The 20781-nt window shown below is 41.2% G+C and overlaps 1 protein-coding gene across 2 annotated transcripts in view; it reads left to right on the top strand.

Moving 5' to 3' along the window:
* The window catches only part of fbxl17 (F-box and leucine-rich repeat protein 17), a 226387-nt gene that overhangs the window by 87341 nt on the left and 118265 nt on the right, over positions 1 to 20781 (top strand). Inside the window, exons 8-9 of one of the 2 annotated variants that reach the window (XM_075467712.1) lie at positions 2844 to 2974; positions 9398 to 9541. In XM_075467712.1, coding sequence (XP_075323827.1) covers positions 2844 to 2974; positions 9398 to 9446 — 180 coding nt within the window. In that variant the 3' untranslated portion in view covers positions 9447 to 9541. Of the gene's footprint in view, positions 1 to 2843; positions 2975 to 9397; positions 9542 to 20781 lie in introns of those variants that run through there. The other variant, XM_075467711.1, reaches the window with a different exon arrangement.

Here is a 20781-nt window from a genome sequence, read left to right on the forward strand (position 1 = left end):
AAGCCATTTCTGTGTACGTGTGTGCATATAATATTCATATAATCACCACGCATATTAACCCCTGTGCCATGTGTGTGTTTGCGGGTTGGAGATGACACACTAGTCTCCGAGCAGCTGGATTCTGCGGGTTTTTACTGTTTTTTTTTATTTTTTTATGAATAATTACCCCGCTGGAGCTGCCAGCTCAGAGGAGACGAGACAAACTCTGCCTGGTTACAGAATTCAGCCAACGAGAGGGGGAAAAAAACCTGCCCAAACCCTCACTCGCTTTCCCTTTTTCTTCATCTCCAGCTAAACGTCTTCCCTGTTTCTCAGCTTTTATTTCCATTAAATTTTTTTGTCCCTGGTTTATTATTTGATGACTGAGGAAAAGAAGCCATATTATGAGAGAAATGATTAAATGAGATCGAATGCATTGAAACTTGAAAACTACCACATCTTTTGGAAGTGTGACTAATTCGTAAGAGGTTGCTATTTCTGTGACTTTTCATCGCAGGGATTTTTGGGGATAACGCTCTCTTGGCAGATGTCTGCTGAATAGTGGACTTTTATTACATTTTGTTCCTGCAGCAGTTTTCACAAATGCATTAACAAAGTTAGCGTCTCAGCCGTGACTGTGTCTCTTTCCTCTCAAGCAGATATCTGCTAATTTTTTTTTTTTTTGGGGGGGCGGGTTTCAACCTAGCTACACACTCCGGCCAATCGAAACTCTGCCTGCTTGGCCTGATTTCCTATTGGTTATTTACTTCAATGAAACACACCCTATTGGCTGTAGTAGAAATTCTTTTTTAGCAGAGATAAGCAGTTTTTGAAGATTTGGAGAACTAATACTACTTTTGATGCGGATGCTTTGAATATTTTCTTCAGAGTTGTTTGTCATATATATTAAATGTAAGAAGAAAAACAAATCAGTGAAAGTGTGAAGATGTGTTTTTCTTCTTCTTTTTTTTCTCTTTGTGTACGATACAAATGTCTACAGTTTTGACTGCATGTCTGTTGCTGTGACTATCTGTGGTGTTGGTCACTTCGCCTACATCCAGGTTTCAATATGCATTGCCTGTCTTTTGTAAATAATTCTGTGTGCACACACACGGAGTACTTTCCTTTGACTTGCATTGATTTTGTGCACACCTACTCGTACCTTAACCCTCGACAGTTAAATAAAACTTCACCCAAACCTTAAACTGAGAATTATGCAAACTTTTTTCTTTCCTTTTCTCTTGAAGGAGTTGGGCTCCAACAATGTGAATGTGCAGACATGTTTATGTCTGCACAAAAGGAGTAATAAATGCAGACGCACCCTGATCAGCCTCCTTTAGAATTAATAATTTAGTATTTCAATCTAATGCCGGCCACGTGGGCACATGACGACTAGGGCTTTATGTGTGGGTCTAATGTGTGTTTATATGCACGTGTGTTGAGACTTGCTTGTCGGTGAATATCTGCAATGGTAGTTAAGGAGTTATTTCCTTTCATTAGATGCTGTTGTTGATTGTGTCATTTTAGCTGTCCCCGATGAGCCCTGCTGCAATCTCGATCGATCTTTGCACATATAAACTATTTTATGTTTATTTCATTCGCACGTATCTTCAGAGTGTAGGTGAAGAATGGCTGAAAAAGAATCCATTTCATGTTTATTTCATGCACAGGCAGAGCTTTTACAACAGGAGGTGAGGATCCAACTGTCTCAGAGGAGTCGCAAAGAAAGCCACAGGCTACTTTCTGTAAGAACAGAGAAGGTTTTGGAAGCTTTTTTCTTCTTTATTTTTTCTTTATTATTACCTTCAGCTTGTGTGCTTTGAGTCCCAGTGGGGGAAATGAGGAGTGTTTACATGTGTGCTTACTTCACACCGGGAGCCATGGTCCTTATCCATTCCCCCATGTGTATTCATGCTGGTCGGTATATGTCATGCCTATGGAGCTGACAACAGTGCTCAGTGATCTTAACACCAACTGTAAGCTTGTTTTCTCTTTAGCCTTGGCCATGACATTTACCTCTCTGCCTCCCTGGCGGCTGGCTTGAATATCATACCTCTCTTATCTTGCATGCCTTGTGTGTGCATGAGAATGATCCTGTATACGTGTATGTGTGTGTCCAGTTTTCTCAAATAGTTCTAAGTGTGTTTCGGAAGTGTATACACCTGTGCCGTCTCTCGTAAAGCCTTTGGTTATTTCAGTGAGCAGGAAAGCTTGTTGAACAGTGTCAATGTGAGTTTTTGTTGAAAAGTAGAGATTTTGACTTAAGGATTAATCTAAACCCCCCCCTTATAAGGTATTCAGATCGGAAAGTAGGATTATTGAAAGTCAAAGAGATGAAAGGAGGAAGAAAAGTGAACGCTCATATTGGCTCACAAGTCCTCCCACCAGGCATGTAGGCGCAGAATAGTAAACAGCAACTTCTTCTAACAAATCAAAATCAACAGCATAATTCTGCTTTGTTTGGTCTTATTCTACATTCATGCTGATTACTGTGTACTTGTTTCCAGTACAGTATGTTGTAGAACATCTGTTTGCTCAGTATACAGAGATGTACATTTCCCTCTTTCCTTCGTGCTGCATCAAAAGCCATTTATGTAACACAGATTCAGCAGGCTTGAATAACTTCCACTCTTTTATTAAACATTTCTCTTTCGCGGCTCAGTGTTATGAATCAACTGATTACTTTGAGAGTAGAAAGGAATGTTTAAAAAAAAAAAAAGGAAGAAAGTATTTTTATTATTAATTTTATGTTGTTCAAGGGCAGCTTTTCTGCTCGGCCTGTTTGTCCTGCACAGATACACATGCCTGTGTCGTTGTACTCGATTAAATCGCTCATAAACGTTTGTACGTGTTGCCTCTTGTAGTTGCGCAACCTGAGCGTCTTGGACCTGCGGCACATCTCGGAGCTCAACAACGAGACGGTGATGGAAGTGGTGAGGAAATGTCGCAAGCTCAGCTCGCTCAACCTTTGCCTCAACTGGAGCATAAACGACAGGTGAGCTAAGTTTGTTTCTAACGGAAAGTGTGATTTGATGCGACCCTCTGGCCCGTCTCCAACATAACACAGAGCATATAAGAAGGGGGAAAAAAATAAAAAAGTACTTTATTTATCTTTTTAAGTTTGTCGTGGCTGGATTTCTATTCACCAGCAAAGCAAATCCGAAGTGATCTTAAGAAAAAGCCACAATAAAGACATGGGAATCAGACATGGAACGGGTTAAAAAGAATAAAAAAGGCTGAGTATTTTTGGTGAATTATTGATTAGTATTGTTGTTCTTTTAATCTTTTTTTATGAGAAGCTGGATGTTTGTCTTTGACAGAAACTAATAATACTATCTCTGGTGTCACAGGAATACTCGCACATCTTCCTTTATCCTTAAACATACTTTGCATGAAAACATTAATCCCTGATGGAATGGTGGTCAGAGACTACGATTTTATGTTCACCAGTTCGATAAATACAGGAATTCCACACATATTTTTCATTCTTGACATCTGCATTGTGATCTATGTTTGTACTCTGTGCACGTGATGAATGTCCCAAATTTGCTTAGAAGTAAGAGAACAGACTCAAGTACACTCTCAAAGAATCAAGAATGTGGACAACGATACAGAAACGGACACAAGAAATGAAAGTCGTAAAAACAATGGAATCTTTTCTCAGTTTTTGGGGTAATTTCCGTGCTCCTCCCACTCCTTTTTTCTGTACTGTACAAGACGGCAAGACTAAACCATCTCCTCTTTTATTTATTAGCTGGTGTTTTATTCATACGTTTCTATTTAATCTATTGATTTACAGCTAAGGCTTCTCTGCCGACTCTCCCAGTCTGGCTCAGGAGTGTGAACACAATTATTGAATATACCGTGGTGCGTAGCAACAATGGGTGCAGGAAAGCTGTGTGGGAATGTGTGCCTGTGTGTGTGAAATCATTTCTTGAATTATTGAGTTTACAGCCAACATTTTGGTGGGAATGCTATGGTAATACCTCACCTGCCTACTTCCCATCAAAAAACATGGAATTTGGTGAAATCCCTCGCAGGCACACGCTGTGTTATCAGCTTCTTCTACTTTTCAGGCACACTCACATTCATGTTCGGCCTCGATTGATTCCAAGCCGCATTGATTCCATAATGATATTTACTCCAATGGCCGCGGGGATGAAGGTGTACGTGTGTCAGACTGGATTTGTCTGGATCACCTGTGGGAATATTGGAATTGGAAATTGGATGTGTTTGGGGCAGTCTGAGAGGGAGATAAGGGCCCGACTGTTGTGTGTGTGTGTGTGTGTGTGTGTGTGTGTGTGTGTGTGTGTGTGTGTGCGACAGCATACAGCACGTGCGGTGTTGTCTTTTGAGAGAAAGCAGGGAGTGAGAGGCTAAGGTGGGCGTAGTGTCGTTCCTTCCTTCACGCAGCTCCTTAGCACCTCAAGAGCGTTTCAGAAGCGGTGTGTTCTGTCCGCTTTTCTCTTTTCATGTAGCCTGCTGGAATTGGCAGCTCATACATACAGCATAAAGTCAGATATAAATGTGAATGTGTCTCTGCGTTAGCTGATTACAAGGTTATTCACATTCTACTTCGAAAACTGATTAAATTGCACGTCATGTCATTTTGCTCATGTCCTTGTTAGGAAAAAAAAGAAAAAAAAGAGAAGGATTGGTGGTTTTGCAACTTTTTGTCAATGGTGAAAAACCTCTTACGGATCGACTTCAGTGCTGGTGCCACCGGTAATGTCGGTGTTGTCATTCCATACATGTTTCAGAGTCTGCGCAGGCTGTTTTATTCGTGAATGTTTTCCTGGCACGTCTGCTTTATGAAGCACGACGTGGCTTCCTTCAGGTATAGATAGACGAGGCTGAAAAGTCCAAACATTACCTCGTTTCAACTTTTTCTAGACCCCTTTTGCTTGACTTCTCAGGCTAAGTAAAGATGGTGGTGGAAATTTGTAAGGGAAAAAACATGAGCATGCTGCAATGACATTCCAGCCATAGTCGCACTAAGCTGTGATGTGGGTCTGCAACATTGGAACTAAAACTGCTAAATAAGTTTTCTACAAAAGGTGACATGTCAATTGCAATTTTATCTTGTTCTTACACAGAGGCCATCTCATTTCTATGACACTAGTAAGTAAAATGTAGTATGAAATAATGTTACCTAACTATCAAGGTTCGCATTCAAAAAGGAAAGAAAAAGGCAAAAAAAGTGAAGGATGCTGGTTTTAACGGATGTTTGCACTGACCCTCCTGTCCTCACATTTAGTCACACAAATCCCAGTTAGAACTCGACCAAACCAATCAAGCATCTCTTTGAAAGTTGCGACCGCAAGGAATTGTTTGATGAAGTACGGTCCAGTGTTTCCTACTCTCTTGGAGATGCTTAAAGGAGGCACTGAAGCTCTTTTCCTTAACACCCTTCCTAAGCACTAAAGACTCTTCAACCACACCCTGCTTGTCCTACAACCTAAAGGTTTGGCAGTCAGTGTCGACGTGTCTTTGGTAAAGACACTGAACCCCACACTGCCCCTGAGATGCTCAATGGTGTATGTGATTGTAGAAGAAAAGCATTGCATAGTGAGTCTATCGCTGCTGGTATCAAATACTAGATTTCCTTACATTGTATAAGTACAAAGAAATCAGGAAGTGAAGTAAGTGGAAGGTCTGCAAATTTCCAATGTGCAGAAAGGGTGTCTGAAGGTTTCTGCCAGAGTCCCCTTTTTGCTTGACAATGTCATATTGGACCGCTCCCACGCTGGTGGGAATGCGCCTTGGACTGGGCTTGGTCCTTTATGTATGTGTCACTCTGATCTTGCGTTGCGTATTCCACCGCCATTCCTCAGCTGTCCCAAGACGTTACGATTTTTACTGTCGACGTTTTTTTGTTCTCCTGTAATACGTCAGCAGTGAGCACTATTATTCATCAAGAACTCAAATAAGTATGCACAATCCTGATAGATAGAATCCATATGATATTTTGCAGCCAACGAGAATACCCACAGCAGCAACAACTCAGATTAGACTCACTTCGTCAAAAAAGTCGCCAAGAGGCCTCGAGTGGTATTTTCAGAAGTTTTACTGCAATGTGTCCACTGTCAGGGTATCTCTGAAGAAGCAAAGCGAGGGAGGAAACTGGTTTATTTTCCTCAAAGTTTGAAAGATCACCGGATCATCAAGGTCACTGCTGTTTGGGAATCCAACACACACATGCACACACACAGGCTGCTTGCTTGTTGTCACAGTTAAGACCAGAATGACTCAACCCTGTCTCGCATTAGCTCTCTGAGGGTACAGCCGGGTCAGCTTGTGTCTGTTTCAAACTGATGGCAGTGTGCTGTGAACAGGTAAACAGGCAGAGGAAATGACCCCTTATTTCGAGGATCAATTTGTCCCCCCCCAACATAAAGCTATTGGAAAAGATGGAGCTCTGTGGGAGGTAAAGCACCTCTTCTTCTTCTTCTTCTCTTTTCCTCTTTCTACTCGTCTCTCGTCTTTGAAATAAAAATGAAAAAATACTAAACGCAGTTGCGTCTGACTGCCACCATTGTCCCCGGTAATAGCAGAAAACAGCATCCCAAAGTATGAAAGCGAGAAGTAACGACCAAACACGGGCTTCCCATCGTCACAGTCCGATGGGCAGATTGTGACAGTAGGATGCCCATTTTTTGGTCTCTGTCATTTCTTGGGGAGAGAGGATGTGATGTGCAGCAGGTGGGCAGCGTTGGCGCTGTTATTTCTCTGTATCTGCTTCCAGCAATGATGAGAGACCAAAGTGGGATTGTGTTTTTTTTTTTTCCAAATGTCATAGTGTTTGAAAATGGGGAGCGAGTCATGATCAAAGTGGAATGGCAGCGCAAATGGCAGGGCTGACTTTTCAGAGCCACACACTGACAAAGTTAAGCCGTTTCCTTGCTCATCTCACACTTTTTGCATCTGTTTTTTTCCTTTGATGCTATTGTTTCTGTAAGTGAGGAATATCTTGTATTTGAAGTCTCGCCTTTCTTGCCGCTTAAAGATTCATTTAAAAGTATTATCTGCCGTAATAGAATATTTTTTTTTATTTTATCTCGGTGTACATTTTCTTTCGGACATGATAAGGTTCAGGGATGAGATTAAAATGAGATCCTACATGACGGTGTGCTTTTGAATGCATGCCTTTCTGTTTGTGCAAGTGTGAGTGTGTTGCATTAACGCTGGGGAAGCTTCCCCGGTGGCTCTGATCAAAGGAAAGAGTCGGCCACTCTTCTGCTCGCATTAACCCCGCCGTTGGACATGAGTCCTGCGTTGACGTGCAGATTTATGTGCTTCCCTGTCTCTCCGTCTGTCTGCTTGGATGTGGGTTTGTGAGCAAGCTCTGGTCAGTCAGCCTGCAGCCTTCGCTGAAAGCCAATCCATGGAGTAAGTGAGTCATTTATTTTATGAGGTCTGTATTGTTGGAGGTTGGGCATTTCCCAAAAGCCCTTGCGGCCTCTTTTCCCTTTCTTCGTTTATTTGTCTCTGTCTTCCTGCCAGCTTCATTCAGATGCAGAAATCAATATTCATTCTTTTTTTTTTCTTCTTTTTTTTTTTTACTCTGGGCCAACAGTTTCTGCATATCTCCCAACACTTACTGGATGAGTACACAAATCAGAGCCCAAATTGGCTAGTTTACACTTTTGTCCACTCCCACAGAAATTTGACTAGATGAAGGATTACCATGCCCCCCCCCCCCCTCCCCCTGACTTCCAGGAGCTTATGAAGAAGGAAATCACTGGAGAAGCAATCTCCCAGAGGCACACCACCTTCAAAACATTTCAACATTCACAGGTGTTTGCACTGCAAGCTGATTCCAAATAGCCTCTGTTGCAGCCAGCTGGCAGATCTCACAGTGCCTGCAGAAGACTTAAACCCCTAAATCAGATGCTCATATGATACATCAGTGTGATCAATGGTGCATCAAATGACAGTCGGTTGTCTGCCTTGCTCGAGCTCACCGAAGGTGACCAGAGTCTGCGTTCGTCAAGGTTTTGCAGGTCAAACTTTAGAACCCTATTGAGAGCCAACTTGTATCTTTTTCTTAGTTTCAAGTGAGGCTTAAGAACACTTACCAAGAGATTTGCTGCAGCTTACAGCAAAGTGAAAGAGCTCCGCTCTATTACTCGTTTGCCCAGAAAGGTGAGACCGACCAGACGCAAAGATTTAACACATTATTTTATATTGGTATGTGTAGCACTTAAGTGTAAATTAGCCTAATTTGTTTGAACTATATCTTCAGTAGTAATTAGGACATGTAGTTAACAGCAGCTAGCCTCGAAGCATTTGAAAATGCTTCACAGTTAAGTGTCCAACAGGGTGGCAATGGGTTGGAAACTGGTGGAGGAGGTAGTTTAAAGAAAATCTACATCGAAAGAATAATGTACCACCACAACTGCAAGCGCAGACGAGTCTTTGTGAAACATTTTCTGGAGTTGTGTGTTCTGCTGCCAGCTGTTTGTGTCTCTTTGACATCCTCTCAATACTCAACAGAATCATACAACAGTTACAGTCAAAAGGACATTCGTACATCATGGCTCCATTTCTGTGACCTGTAAACACTTCCAAGCATCTGTTCTCTGCTCCCTAAATGCTCTTTTAGGATTTTCTACCCTTTATAGATGTTTTAAGATTGTTGAAACGTCAATTTATTTTCACTTTGAACTGTTTGATGCTAAATAAGCTATATACGGTATATATATATATATATATATATATATATAAAATGTATATCTGTACACATACATACATATGGCAACAGTTATTTCAATACTGCAACAATCACTCTGTCAGCAGACTGGTGCTGCTAAAGCAAGTAAGATTAAAATGATCCATATCTGTGTTTTTTTTTCTTTCTTTTTCTGTGAAGTACCGGCTCTCCATCTGACCTCAGTGGCTGCTTGGTTCATCCATTAAGGTTCATCTGTGATGAAGGAAGCTGGGGACTGTCGGAAAGTGTGTAAATCCCTAATACATGAGGCCATTTGAAGTGTCTGCATCTAATTTTAAAATCTCAGCTTTTTTTTCTACACGCAGGTTTCCTCTAACCCACCATTTTCAGTTTACCCTGTCGTCTTGTGGTTTTCTTGGATTTTTCTTTAAATGCCATGGAAAATGTCAGCCTAGCCCAGACCACACATTTATCCTTGTCATGTTTCTCTATCACTTGTCTGTCCAGATTTTGAGGATAGGCGCTGAGGAGCCTTCCCTCATCCTTTTCGCTCCCCCCCCCGGCACATGTTTTTTCACAGTTGACGCACAAAAGTGCTTTTTTAATTTATTTTTTTTATTTTCTTCAATCCTTCTCTAACGCGGAGCTCAGTTTCAGATTATGCACTGTAGTTGCCTGATTTGTCAATTAAAAACTCAGCCCCCCCCTTTTTTTCTTTCTCTTTTATTTCCCTAAACCTGCTAGGTTGGAGCAGATTGGCTGTCAGTGGAGATTAGAGGCCTGCTTAACATAGGGAAAACACAAGGAGAACCAGTGTTGCCCTGTTGTCAGACAAGATGAGAAGAAAAGGTGCCGGAACAAACCATTAAGGTGTAATGAAGACGGAGTGATTAGGCACGGTAGATGAGCTCGTATGCATGTAACATGTTTTCTCTTCATTTCTCTCTCAGTTATGTCTTTCATCTTAAACTCTTTACTCTCTGTGCTCTATCACTTTCTCACACTTCACCTACCCTCTCTGTTCTCTTCCTCTATCTTTCTCTGTGTCACATGCACAAACACTGAGCCGATTATTTCTGGCAGGTTGCTTGTGAAAGTGCGCTACGATAAACATGCTGCCGTAGTTATTAATTTTGAGTAATGGCGGCGTCAAACTCCAGTGCTTTGATAAGTATCAGAGATGGAGAAACATTTGCGGCGCGGCGCAGAGACACAATGAAGGCAAGCAGCTGGAGCTCATAGACTGCAGCAGCGTGAGAGCGGCTGGTGTGTTCAGGCACAGATCCAAGGCGGACGGCATCCTGCACCTCTCTTCCTACACTCTGAAAAGCCAAACCCTTGACAGACTAAAAGATGTAATATAAAATCAGTATAATATATTAGGGGCTTGAGCCTGACCTGCTGAGATGATGCCAAATCTTCCTTCTCCTCCAGGATCCTTGGTGTGATTGGAGTGCTCTCGTTTCTGGAAGTCATAAGATTTGATTTTGTGAATTGGCGGTGACAAACAGCTGTTGGCTTTGAGGGCTTTTGAGTAATCTTTGACTTTGATCATGCTCTGTTAGTGACTACGGTGAGAATTGAGTTAGCCTTGACTGGTCTTTTGCGTACGCGGGTCACAGTGACATTTATTTTACGACTGAAAACATTAGAACTAATATGTGAGCAGAAATGATCATAGGTTTCTTTTTTTGTGTCAGTCTTCCAATAGCTGACATTTTAGCCACGCTGTACAACCCTCTCGGGGTCCGTTAACATCGATTTTTGGGGTCGTGTTAGCTGATAAAAATGGAGTACCACTTTTGAATTCTGTATTGCATTAAATCCTTAACAAAAATGTATCTTGGCAGCGTAAATTACATTGGCAGAATAAATTACATTGTGGAGCATTCAAATGTAATCCTTACATGGGAAACCCTGCATCTCACAGCTGTTGAACCACATTAGACACAGGCCTTGAAGTGCTATTATCTTACAAAATGAATCCTGAGCCCGACACTGAACTATAGCTAAGATCCCTGTTAACCAAACTGTTGGCCCGTGACAACAAAATTATTGGTTCCATTTTGACCCGATACATTTTTTCCCAGTGATTTGATTGGACTTTTTAGAAAAAAATTTCCCCCCGTGCAGGCTTACCGTCTCTTCTGCCAGGGCTGGGAAAAATAATTGCTTTAGCGTCTCAACAGCCTGGGATAAAAGAGACAACGATCGCGTGATTTAAAAACATCGCCTTTAATTTTGCACAGTGATGCAAAATGTATGTAGATTGAGCATCTTCCAGGAAAGGGATGCCTCTCCTCTCATTTGATTTTCTCTCTGATCTTATTTTTTGTTTATGTTTTGAAAGTTTATCTAATTTTTTTTATCATTTTTATCAACTTTCCAAGTTCCTGTAATTGACTTTTTTCATGCTAAAGATCTAATTCAGTAAGTTTGTGCCCCCAATGAATCATTTATAGTCGGTATTAGTTCCCCCTACTGTTTTTTATTGGTCCCTTAAAGGCCGATGCACTGAGAAAAGTTATCATTTAAACTTCATTACGGCCCAGTGCATCAGCACACGTCTGTCTGTGCATGCCTTTGTGCACATGAATACTTGGGTCTGTGCTCAAATCATTTTCTGCATTTATAGATCCTTGCTGTGAACCACATGTGGCTGTTTTGTATTTGACTCTCACACAGGAAGCATTGCTACTTCTCTTCCCCAGTGAGAGGGGCCTATGTGTTCATTCAGCAACTGGACGTGTGGGCCATTTAAAAGTGATTTGAGCAGCTCACAATCAGCAAGTGTGTAATGTAATTGCACAGGAATGTTGTCATGAAGTGCTCCATTGGCCAGAAACCAAAGCGGAGGACTGAGGTTGGTGACACCTCTCTCCGAATGCTCCATTTTTCATCAACGGAGGGAGAAGGGAGCCTTCATCAGACTGTCCACATTACTGTCAGCATTTTATTTCCTTCCACGCAAAGGCTTTCTTCTCTCAATGTGCGTTTAATTGTCCTCCCAGCAAGCGCGCTGTTAAATTGGGCACAAAATGGTGTAAATGTGCTATTGAATTGAGTCTGACAAAGTTACTCCGATGTGGAAAGTTAGCAGTGTACGAGTTTTATTTTTTTTTTGGCTTTGCACTTGTGGAGACTTTTTTTTCCCTGCGATTTTTCTGAATATGTTTGGTTTACAGGTGGTACACAGCGGGTGTTTTGGCTTATTATGGTTATCCATACTGTGGGGTCAGAAAGTTGCCAGTATAATCTAAATGGTAAAGAGACCATGGGGCTCTGCTGTCCTTGTTTCACCATGCTGGAGGCCTGGCATTTGGCCTCTGTTTGAGGACCAAAGCTGTAATTTTCTCTGTCTTTCTCTTTTCTCTGTGGCTTTTGGAATACTGGGTCAGATGAATAAAACAAAAGCTATATTCATAATGATTCTTTTATATCCTCATCCTTTCATGCCTTATTTCTTTATCATCAAATGAGCACATGTCCTCATGCCCTTCCATCCCACCAGCCCTTTCTATAGTATTGCTCTATTCTTTCTTGTATGGCTGTGCTGCTTTATTGATACATTCCCACTTCCCTTCTTTCCTTCCTTTCTTCACTTCCCTTTCTCCCCGTAGTGTTCCCCAACTCCCTCTGTGTTGCACAGATTTGTGTGATCGCCTTCTTCTTACCCACAGCACATCCGCCGCCGCACAAATGAGAGCAGGGAGAGCAAAGGAGAGGTCGTGATGCAGGGCCCAAGGAGCAGGGTTTAATGAAGCCAGCCTAAATGAATTTACTGCTTTCCATTGAGCCGCTCTGTCCCATGTGACGGACTAGCACCTCAGCCATTGTCGGAAGCCCCCTTGTGCTCTGCTACCTGTTTGTCTGACACCTCTGTAATTAGCCACCGCTATAGAGGAGAGTAATTGCGTATTAAAGGCATGTTCTGTTAGGGGAGTCTCCGAAGTGAACATTTTTATGCAAATGCTCAGAATCAGGCCCGAGATTAAGAAAATTAAAGAAAAAAAAGGGTTTTTAGTGTGGAGGCAATAGATGAAGGGCATTTTCTACCAAAAAAGAAGAAAAGAAATTGTGACCATCACAGAATACTAAATGGATGAAGGGGACTGTGTGTCTGCTCTGATTTGTTTGGTGGACTATTTGCACGTGTCTAGGTCTCCGGGGGTAAAGCTTTTTGCTGTGTGGGTGATTTGCTGTTTCAAATTGGTATTTTAAACAGTGCTCTGTGGTGGGACTTGAATAAGAAAGTAAATTGGAGTTATTAGCTGCTATTGTTGCTCACCTGGTTCGTATTAGAGTCTCCTGGGGACATATACTGTGCTGATTGTTATTCCTCTTCTTTGTTTTGGTATGCATGTACTTATGTCCTGCGTTGGCCAGCTGCTGACTTGCAAACCGAAAGACCTGGGTTGGTTGCACAAACTACTCAGACCCGGTAAACTATTGTTGCTTTGTAATTTGTTAAACAGATGCATAAATAAATGAAATTAAAAAACAAACAAACAAAAAAAAAAACGACACATGGACGACACGACAGAAACGGAACTGCGTCATACTTGTTACTCGAATCAATTTAGCTGGAGTTGACTTCTTTTGACCTTTTTGTTTTATTGTTGCATCGCAAATGAAGTGCAGTACCCCTAAAGGCACAAAATTACTTAACCGAACTTTATTTGTCACGCTCGCATGATTTGGCTTAAAAATGAGCTCAAACAAATGAAAAAAGGCAGAATAATTTAGCCTAATTAAAACTGTACCCTACAGGCATGAGCCACAATAACGGACCATTGTTTGCTTTAACACATGTACGTTTGGAAGACTCAATTAGCCACTTTCAATTCTTTGTAACTAAAGAGCAAAGAGACGAGGCGTGCCGCATTGGCTTGATTGTAATTCTTGGTTGTTTTGCAGATTTTTCTCCTTGCTACATCTCTGCAGTAAAGACCAGGAGATGCTGTGAAAACTTCAGGCATCATTGATTTATTTCCTCTGTTTTGAAACATTGTATCCGAGCCTTTTTGACCGTCCTGCTGGTTAGACGTCGCTGTTTGGGATTGATTAGGTCACGATAAAAGATAGAATTGTCAGTCAAATCTTTTTCTTTTTAGTACTATTCCACTGAAAATTGATACAGATACCAGAGTCGTGCAGATTGTGTATTTGTTTTCAACTTTACCTAGAGACGAAACACAGAAGGAAGAGCAGTTGTCTGCCAATTTCGGTCGGTGGTTCGATTCCAGGCTTCCCCGTACCACATGTAGAAATGTACTTGGGCAAGACACTGAACCCCACGTTGCCTTCAATGTATCCATCCCGGAAAAATGACCTAAATGCGTGTGTGTGTGTGTGTGTGTGTGTGTGTGTGTGTGTGTGTGTGTGTGTGTGTGTGTGAAGGGGTGAATGCGCATCGACTACAGTCCCTTTAGCTGTCATCAACAGTAACAGAATAATACACGTACAAAGTCAGCAGTACGCAGCACAATAAGAAAACGCAGGCAATTAAGAAAAAAAACCCTCAAAACTAAACACGCACGTAAACATCGGAGGAATCCAGTGTTGCATTTGTTACAGGTCAAAAATGTTGTCCATCTTAACGTTCATCGCCAGAAGTGCCTGTGACCGTTCGAGCGCTTTAGAACTTCCCAGAACTAATTTAAGTGAGATATAGGTGGCTTTGCTACCGAATTCAAACAAAAAGAGCGGAATTTAGAAAAAAGAAAAATCAAACACACGCAGTACTGATATCAACGCGACAAGGAGACTCATGTATTTTTCTCAATGTTTTGTAAAGAAAACGCCGCGACTTCCATCGCTTAGTTTTTGCATCACGTGCTGCCTTTTAGACAAGCCCCCCCCACGCTACCTCCCTCATATTTTCCCGCCATGAAAGCACATCTCCAGTATTCCGGTTTTCTGATCTTTATGTGTTTTAAATAGGCACTTTTGGACCTATGTTGTGTTTATGCAACTTCTTGCAATCAAACGGTTAACAGCTTTGAATTTCCGAAGAGCTGGTGTAACAGGTCCCTGTACCCTTATATGGTCTGACAGATGTACTTTGTTGTACTTTATTGAATACTTGCAAAGGTGCATTTATCTCTAATACTCAGGACATGACCTCACCATCTAAATATCCCCATAAATGCAGAAACACTCTCAAGTCGAGTCATCTCCCCCTTATTTCAGTCAACACTAACCTGCCCAGTCCGTGACATATGGCCTGTCTGTTTTGATCAGGCTGTCAACTTCTGAACTTCAGATTAATGTTCAGCTGGAGCAGAACGATGCATAAACAGTCTCCAGACGCCTAACTCAGGAACTCTGGGAAAGCTGTGTGTCTCCTGGAAACTTCAACTTTCTAATGTCAGTCATTTGGGTGGGGAAATATATATATACACATATATATATATATATGTGTATATATATTCTCTGTCATTGAGCGCAGGAGCAAAACCTAAAGTGTGAGTTGCTATCAATTTTTTTAGATTAATGATCATTTTAGAAATTTGCTGTTTCCATTTCATCTACCTTATGGTGAGATCAAACGGCGAGGCTGATGACGGAAGAAGCTTCGCAGAAAGCTTTTTTTGTGTCTTACTGAGGGACTAAGCGGAGTCTTTTCTTCCTGTTCTAAGGCCCTTATAGCCAGGCCCGTGCTGCACTTTGAATTATTATTATACAATTAGCGTTGGTGGCTTTGCTCCGGTTGTCTCATTAAAGTTCATGTTTGATAATGTTTAAGTGATGAATATATTTTACTTGATAAATGTTTACTTTGTTCGACTTGAAGTGGTTGTGGGCTCATCTGATGGTCTGCTCTAACGTTAAAACTCCCGTGTTTTTTTTTTTTATTATGATTTATTTTATTTTTTCCTTTTTGCTGCCAAAGGTGTGCTTCCATTACCTACTAAGCCTTTGTCAGATTGCAGGGCTGAGAGCAGTCCCCTATCACCAACGGTAACAGTGGTTTTCAAGTCCCAGTCTATTCAGCTCACGCTGCCACCCTTCAGAGGCTGGTAATAACTATTTACTCTGGCTTATACATTCTCACCCCTTGACTTACATTTTTTTTCCCCCCTTATTTTCTTTCCTCTCCCCATTCATCCTCCTCTATTTACTGCATCCACATTTCCTTTCCTGCATCCATTTCTCCTCTCCTCACTTCATCCTTCCCACCTTGATGTCATTTCTCCTTTCATCAAAGTTACAGCTATTTAAACTCTGTCCAGCTCCAAAGGTCCCGTCAGAGCCCCTATGAGCCAAATGTTATCAAGAGATGCCTCAAGAGCATCGCCACTGTATGTATGTGTACAATATGCAGGAATTTTCTCTTTGAAGGCCCAACTCTGTAGTAATATGTGTAGTTTGAAAGTGTCTCTCCCCTTTGATCCTCTGAATCTTCAATAAGATTATGAACTCTGTTGGGAAATCTTTTGGCAGCAGATTCAAATGATTACGGAAACTCTGTCTAGAGGGAGGCAGTAAAAAGGGTTTTTGGGGGGGGTTGCAAGAGCTTGCCATAACCCAGAGAGAGTAAAAATATGAATAGACTGTGGTGACGATGACCTTGTGGTATGAGGTTTTGTGTCCCATGCTCACTCTGGTTAGCCAAAGGGGAAAACGATTTAAGCGTCAGCTGAGACGCACAAACTCACGCATTTTTTTATTTTTTTTAAAATGCTCACAAAGAGAAAGAAATGCACTTTGACTACTGCATACACAGCTAGATTCATATGAATATAGACATCCTCAAAGGACCTTCCCAGCCTTTCTGCCACAGAAACAAAACCTTAATGAAAATAGAGAACAAAGCTTGCTGAGTCTGTTGAACAGTAGAATAATTTAAGGGAACTTAAACTAATTATCGTCTCCACAATCTGTTACTTCTACACTGTAAGAAAAAATATATAAAACATCTAACAGATGATGTATGTGTTTGTGTCTTCTAATGGTTGGAATTTTTCAAGTCAAGAAGCCAGCGATACTCAGTTTATGGTTGGGTAAGATGAGGAAATTGAGCAAGTTATCACAGTGGAAAACTTATGAGTTATTTCTTTCCGGGTTTTAACACAAATAGACCGAAGAAGCGAGACCAAACCGCCTAGTATACTTATCGATCATGCTTATACTTATGCTTACTTATACTCTTTTTTTCTCTTTGTGACCTGACTTGACCTGGTGTCTGTTTAGAGAAAGGGATTTAGAGAGATACACAGGGAGAGGGAGAGAGGCCTGTTTCATTTGCAGATTGAAGAAGCTGTAAAGTGATAGCTGCTTGAGATGGCTACTTAAATGTGATAGGCCATTAGCTATTCATCCCCACTGCACTATTAATGCAAGGTATGGAAAATGCAATCATGCAAATCTCTCTTCGATCAGAGCCTTTCATAGAGGACCAAATGCTGACAGCATAGGAGGGAGGGAGCGTTGAGAGTAGGCGCAGACGTCTTGCTTTCTCCACCTTCTCTCTGCTCTCCAGTCTCATATACCTGTCTTTGTCCTTACTCATTTATCACGGGCTCTTCTGTTTAATTGGACGATGTTATGGCTTATGGGTGACATCCGGAGGCTTGGGGAGAGAAACACGACAGTGGAGCTTGTTAGGTTTTTGCTGCTCATCTGAAGCCCTTTGCCGCATTTGCCTATCGTTTTAGGTGTTTCTGAAAGAAAGGGAGCAAAACTTATGGGCTCTCATTTGAAAAAGTTCATCACATGGAAATTGCTAGCAGTTTACAGAATATCCTTCAAAGTGCCTGATGTTTGCAACGTTGTACGTACTGTCTGCTTCCTCCCACAACAACACAAAAGGCCTTTGATGTGACACTTCTATCAACCTCCATCTCTTCTTTTTAAGCTGAAAATCATGGCCTCACATTATCTCCATGCACTCTTTGATACTATGCAGACTTTATAGTTTAATCGATGTCTGCAAGTGTCTGAGGCAGCAAAGCAGCAGTAAGCCATGTCCTTTTTTTTTTTTTATTGCCTGAAAACTAATCATTCTCTTTGGACTTCAACAACTTCTACATACAGTTACATACCTCTTACATCAGAATCAGAATCAGAAAAAACTTTATTTATCCCTGAAGGGCAAAATACGGTACATACGGTACATACATACAGTTGTCCTAAATCATTTGCTAACACTTTTTCAGATTTCAAGTGCTTAAACTTACTTACTTCCATTCAGTGTAATGACTGTTCATATGGCCTTTAACTCTTTATTTTGAAAACAGACCCCCTAATCTATTTGTGCAGACCCTGTCCTTCTGCATAGGAGATTTGGCAAAAAAAAAAAGGTTACTGCATCTCGTCTTGTAATGCACTGCAGTGAACAATAAGAAACATTCAAACCTACTATTATGATGGATTATTTTGCAGCAGGATTGCAGCACCCACGTCATAAACGCCATGCCGGCAGCAACCCATTTTAACTCTGCATTTGAACAAAGGGCTAATTTTGACAGAAATATTTGCCAACAGGCAGATGAGACTGCTTTCAGTTGCGACGAATCCCTTTTGACAATTAAATTTTAGAATCTGACAAAACAGCTGACGATAAATACGAGTTTCAGTTCATAACCATCTGAAACCAAACGCGAGCCTTGATTTCTTACTACTTAGGCCTTAAATTGGAAGCAACAACACGTCTCTGAGCAGAGAACAAACAGGATATTGAATAGATGTGCTATATTGTGTGCTGCCCCTCTTGTATACGATCTGCAGAATTAATCATTTTCACCCACTTTCCCTATTTGCTCTTGATATTTAGACAAATGTGAACAGATTAGGAGAACAGTTTGTTCCCGGTAGCTTAATTCATTTTTCTTTTTTTCCCTCACGTCTGTTGTCTTACACCAGCAAATTGTTTGATTGTCCAATTGTCAAAGATAAAAAGGTTTTGCTGTCGCGGAAGTGGCGTATCGCTGCCAGAATGCGCTCGCAGTTGTTTTTGCTGTTTAGAATGAATTAAATCGCCTTTGTCTGAGATAATGAAGTTTGGCCAATCGTCGCAGTGCGTTTAAGAGAAACATTTATTCAATCAAGTGTCAAAACCAGGTGCAACAATGCAAATGCAGAAACGATGAGACGGCAATGTTTTACTTGGCCCGTGGTTTTGTGTAGGGCAGGTTTACGGTGGTGTGTCGGGTGCATTTCATTGAATGTCTTAATATTTGAACTGAATATTAGGTTTGATGGGACTCAAACGGAGTTCTCCACCAGTATAACTCTTTACCCCTCTTTTTGTTGTTGTTATAGTTGTGCAGTCATCAATTGTGAATTGCTCACATAAAGAAAAATGTTAAAATTTGCCTAGGCAAACAAAGACAGTTCACATGTTTTCATAGCTTGTGTGTTCATTTCAGTTTCTGAGCCTTTTTTTTTTTTTTTTTTGTAAAACTGCTACATTTTGCACTGTGTATAAATGTAGGTTTTAATACAAGATGCATTGCTATTGGCCAGATCTCTCTGGATAACTCAAAAAGCCAAATGCCAATAACTAAATCCATTCGGCATTCAAGTTGATGTGATTTTCAAATAGGCAAACAAATGTAGATAAAGTCATGGTGCTCACTTGTTTAATGCTGTGCAGATAGTACCGTAACACATGCTCATCTCTTTGAGATCGATGAACGGTGCGGAGCAAACCTAAGAGTTATTAAAAAAGCTCCATGCAAAAGCCTCGGGTGGGTAATGAGGTTTACGATTAGAGCGTTTAGTTTTTTGACCATTGACCAGATTCAGGACAAGCCTCACTCCCCCCCCCCGAATATTCATTCTTTTTGAAATGTAAACTGGACAGTAGAGTTGATAGAGTCCCTATGTTTGTGGTCGATTAAGCAACGTGTCACTGATAACTCTAAATCTGATAAACTTCAAATAAATTTGCCACTTAAACCGAACTCAGCTTTTGCACCAGCCCACGTCCTCTTTATTATATCGGCTGAGATATACTTCTCCTTGGCTAGTCACTTTGAGCAATTGAACCTGACAGTGAACTTCCCAAAAATACTTTTTACAGCCTCTCGTAAAAAATACTTCATCAGGCCTCAAAATTGTTGATTAGCATATTCACCCGGGATAGGCTGATGCAGTACACTTTAGATTAATAAGCCACTAACTGCTCAACATGTCATGAGCAAATGAGGGAGCGAGATGGTGAGGCGGAGAGATGGATGCCTTTTTCGCCACCTTGTGAAATATGTAATACATCTTCATTTTAACTGGTGTTGTAAATGTCAGGGCACAGATATTTTCTTAATGAAAAGATCACCCAGTGTCCAAACTTTGACAAATGCGTCTGGTTTGAGCTGGAAACTGGGGAGTCGTCTCCCAGTTTCAACAATTTGAAGTGTTAACAAACTCAAGCTGCCGCCTCCTCCTGTGCGGCTCTCAAGTTGATCCGTTTGAGATGAAGCCCCGCTGCATCATCTGTTGTCGTAGCTTTCTTACTACTTGGTGCGGTCATTCATGAAATGTTGGTGTTTAACCTTTGTCTATGCTCTCTTGGGCACAGATCTACAAACGAATGACTTAATCCGACATTGAATCGGCTTCATAGCAGGACCGTGGCCTTGAGCTCTGAACATAAATAAAGTCCATGAGCAGGGAAATTTGGAAAAAAAGGACAACAACGTTTGGTTGCTAAGCAGCAGCAGAGGTTCATACTGAGGAGTCTGCTCAGGAATGTGACAGGTGTTTCGTGGGGGTTTGAGGTTGTACCGCATTGTTCTGTAAGTGCTGAACCTAAAGATAGGAACGTATTCATTTCTGTGTCCATGTTCATGCGCTTGATTAACTTTCATTTCTCCATGGTACGTTTGGTCTATTAGGTTTTATTCTGCAAGAGAAATGGGTTAAGTTATAATTCAATCTCATTTCATTGGCTTCATAATTGTGTTTTTTGAACTGATCACCGGCAACGTAAGTAGCTGTGATATCGGTAATTTCCCTAATTTGTTCTAATTCAAATGAGCTTGTTTGTTTAACGAAGATATTCATTATTCTTAGAAATCTTTTTTTTTTTTTTTTTAAACCACGTGTTGCAGAAATGTCGCTTTGCGAGCGTATGATAAGCTGATGTGGTGCAGTCACAAGCTGGAGCCATCCGTGTGGGACTG

This window comes from Odontesthes bonariensis, chromosome 6 (assembly GCF_027942865.1).
Source record: "Odontesthes bonariensis isolate fOdoBon6 chromosome 6, fOdoBon6.hap1, whole genome shotgun sequence".
NCBI lineage: Eukaryota > Metazoa > Chordata > Actinopteri > Atheriniformes > Atherinopsidae > Odontesthes > Odontesthes bonariensis.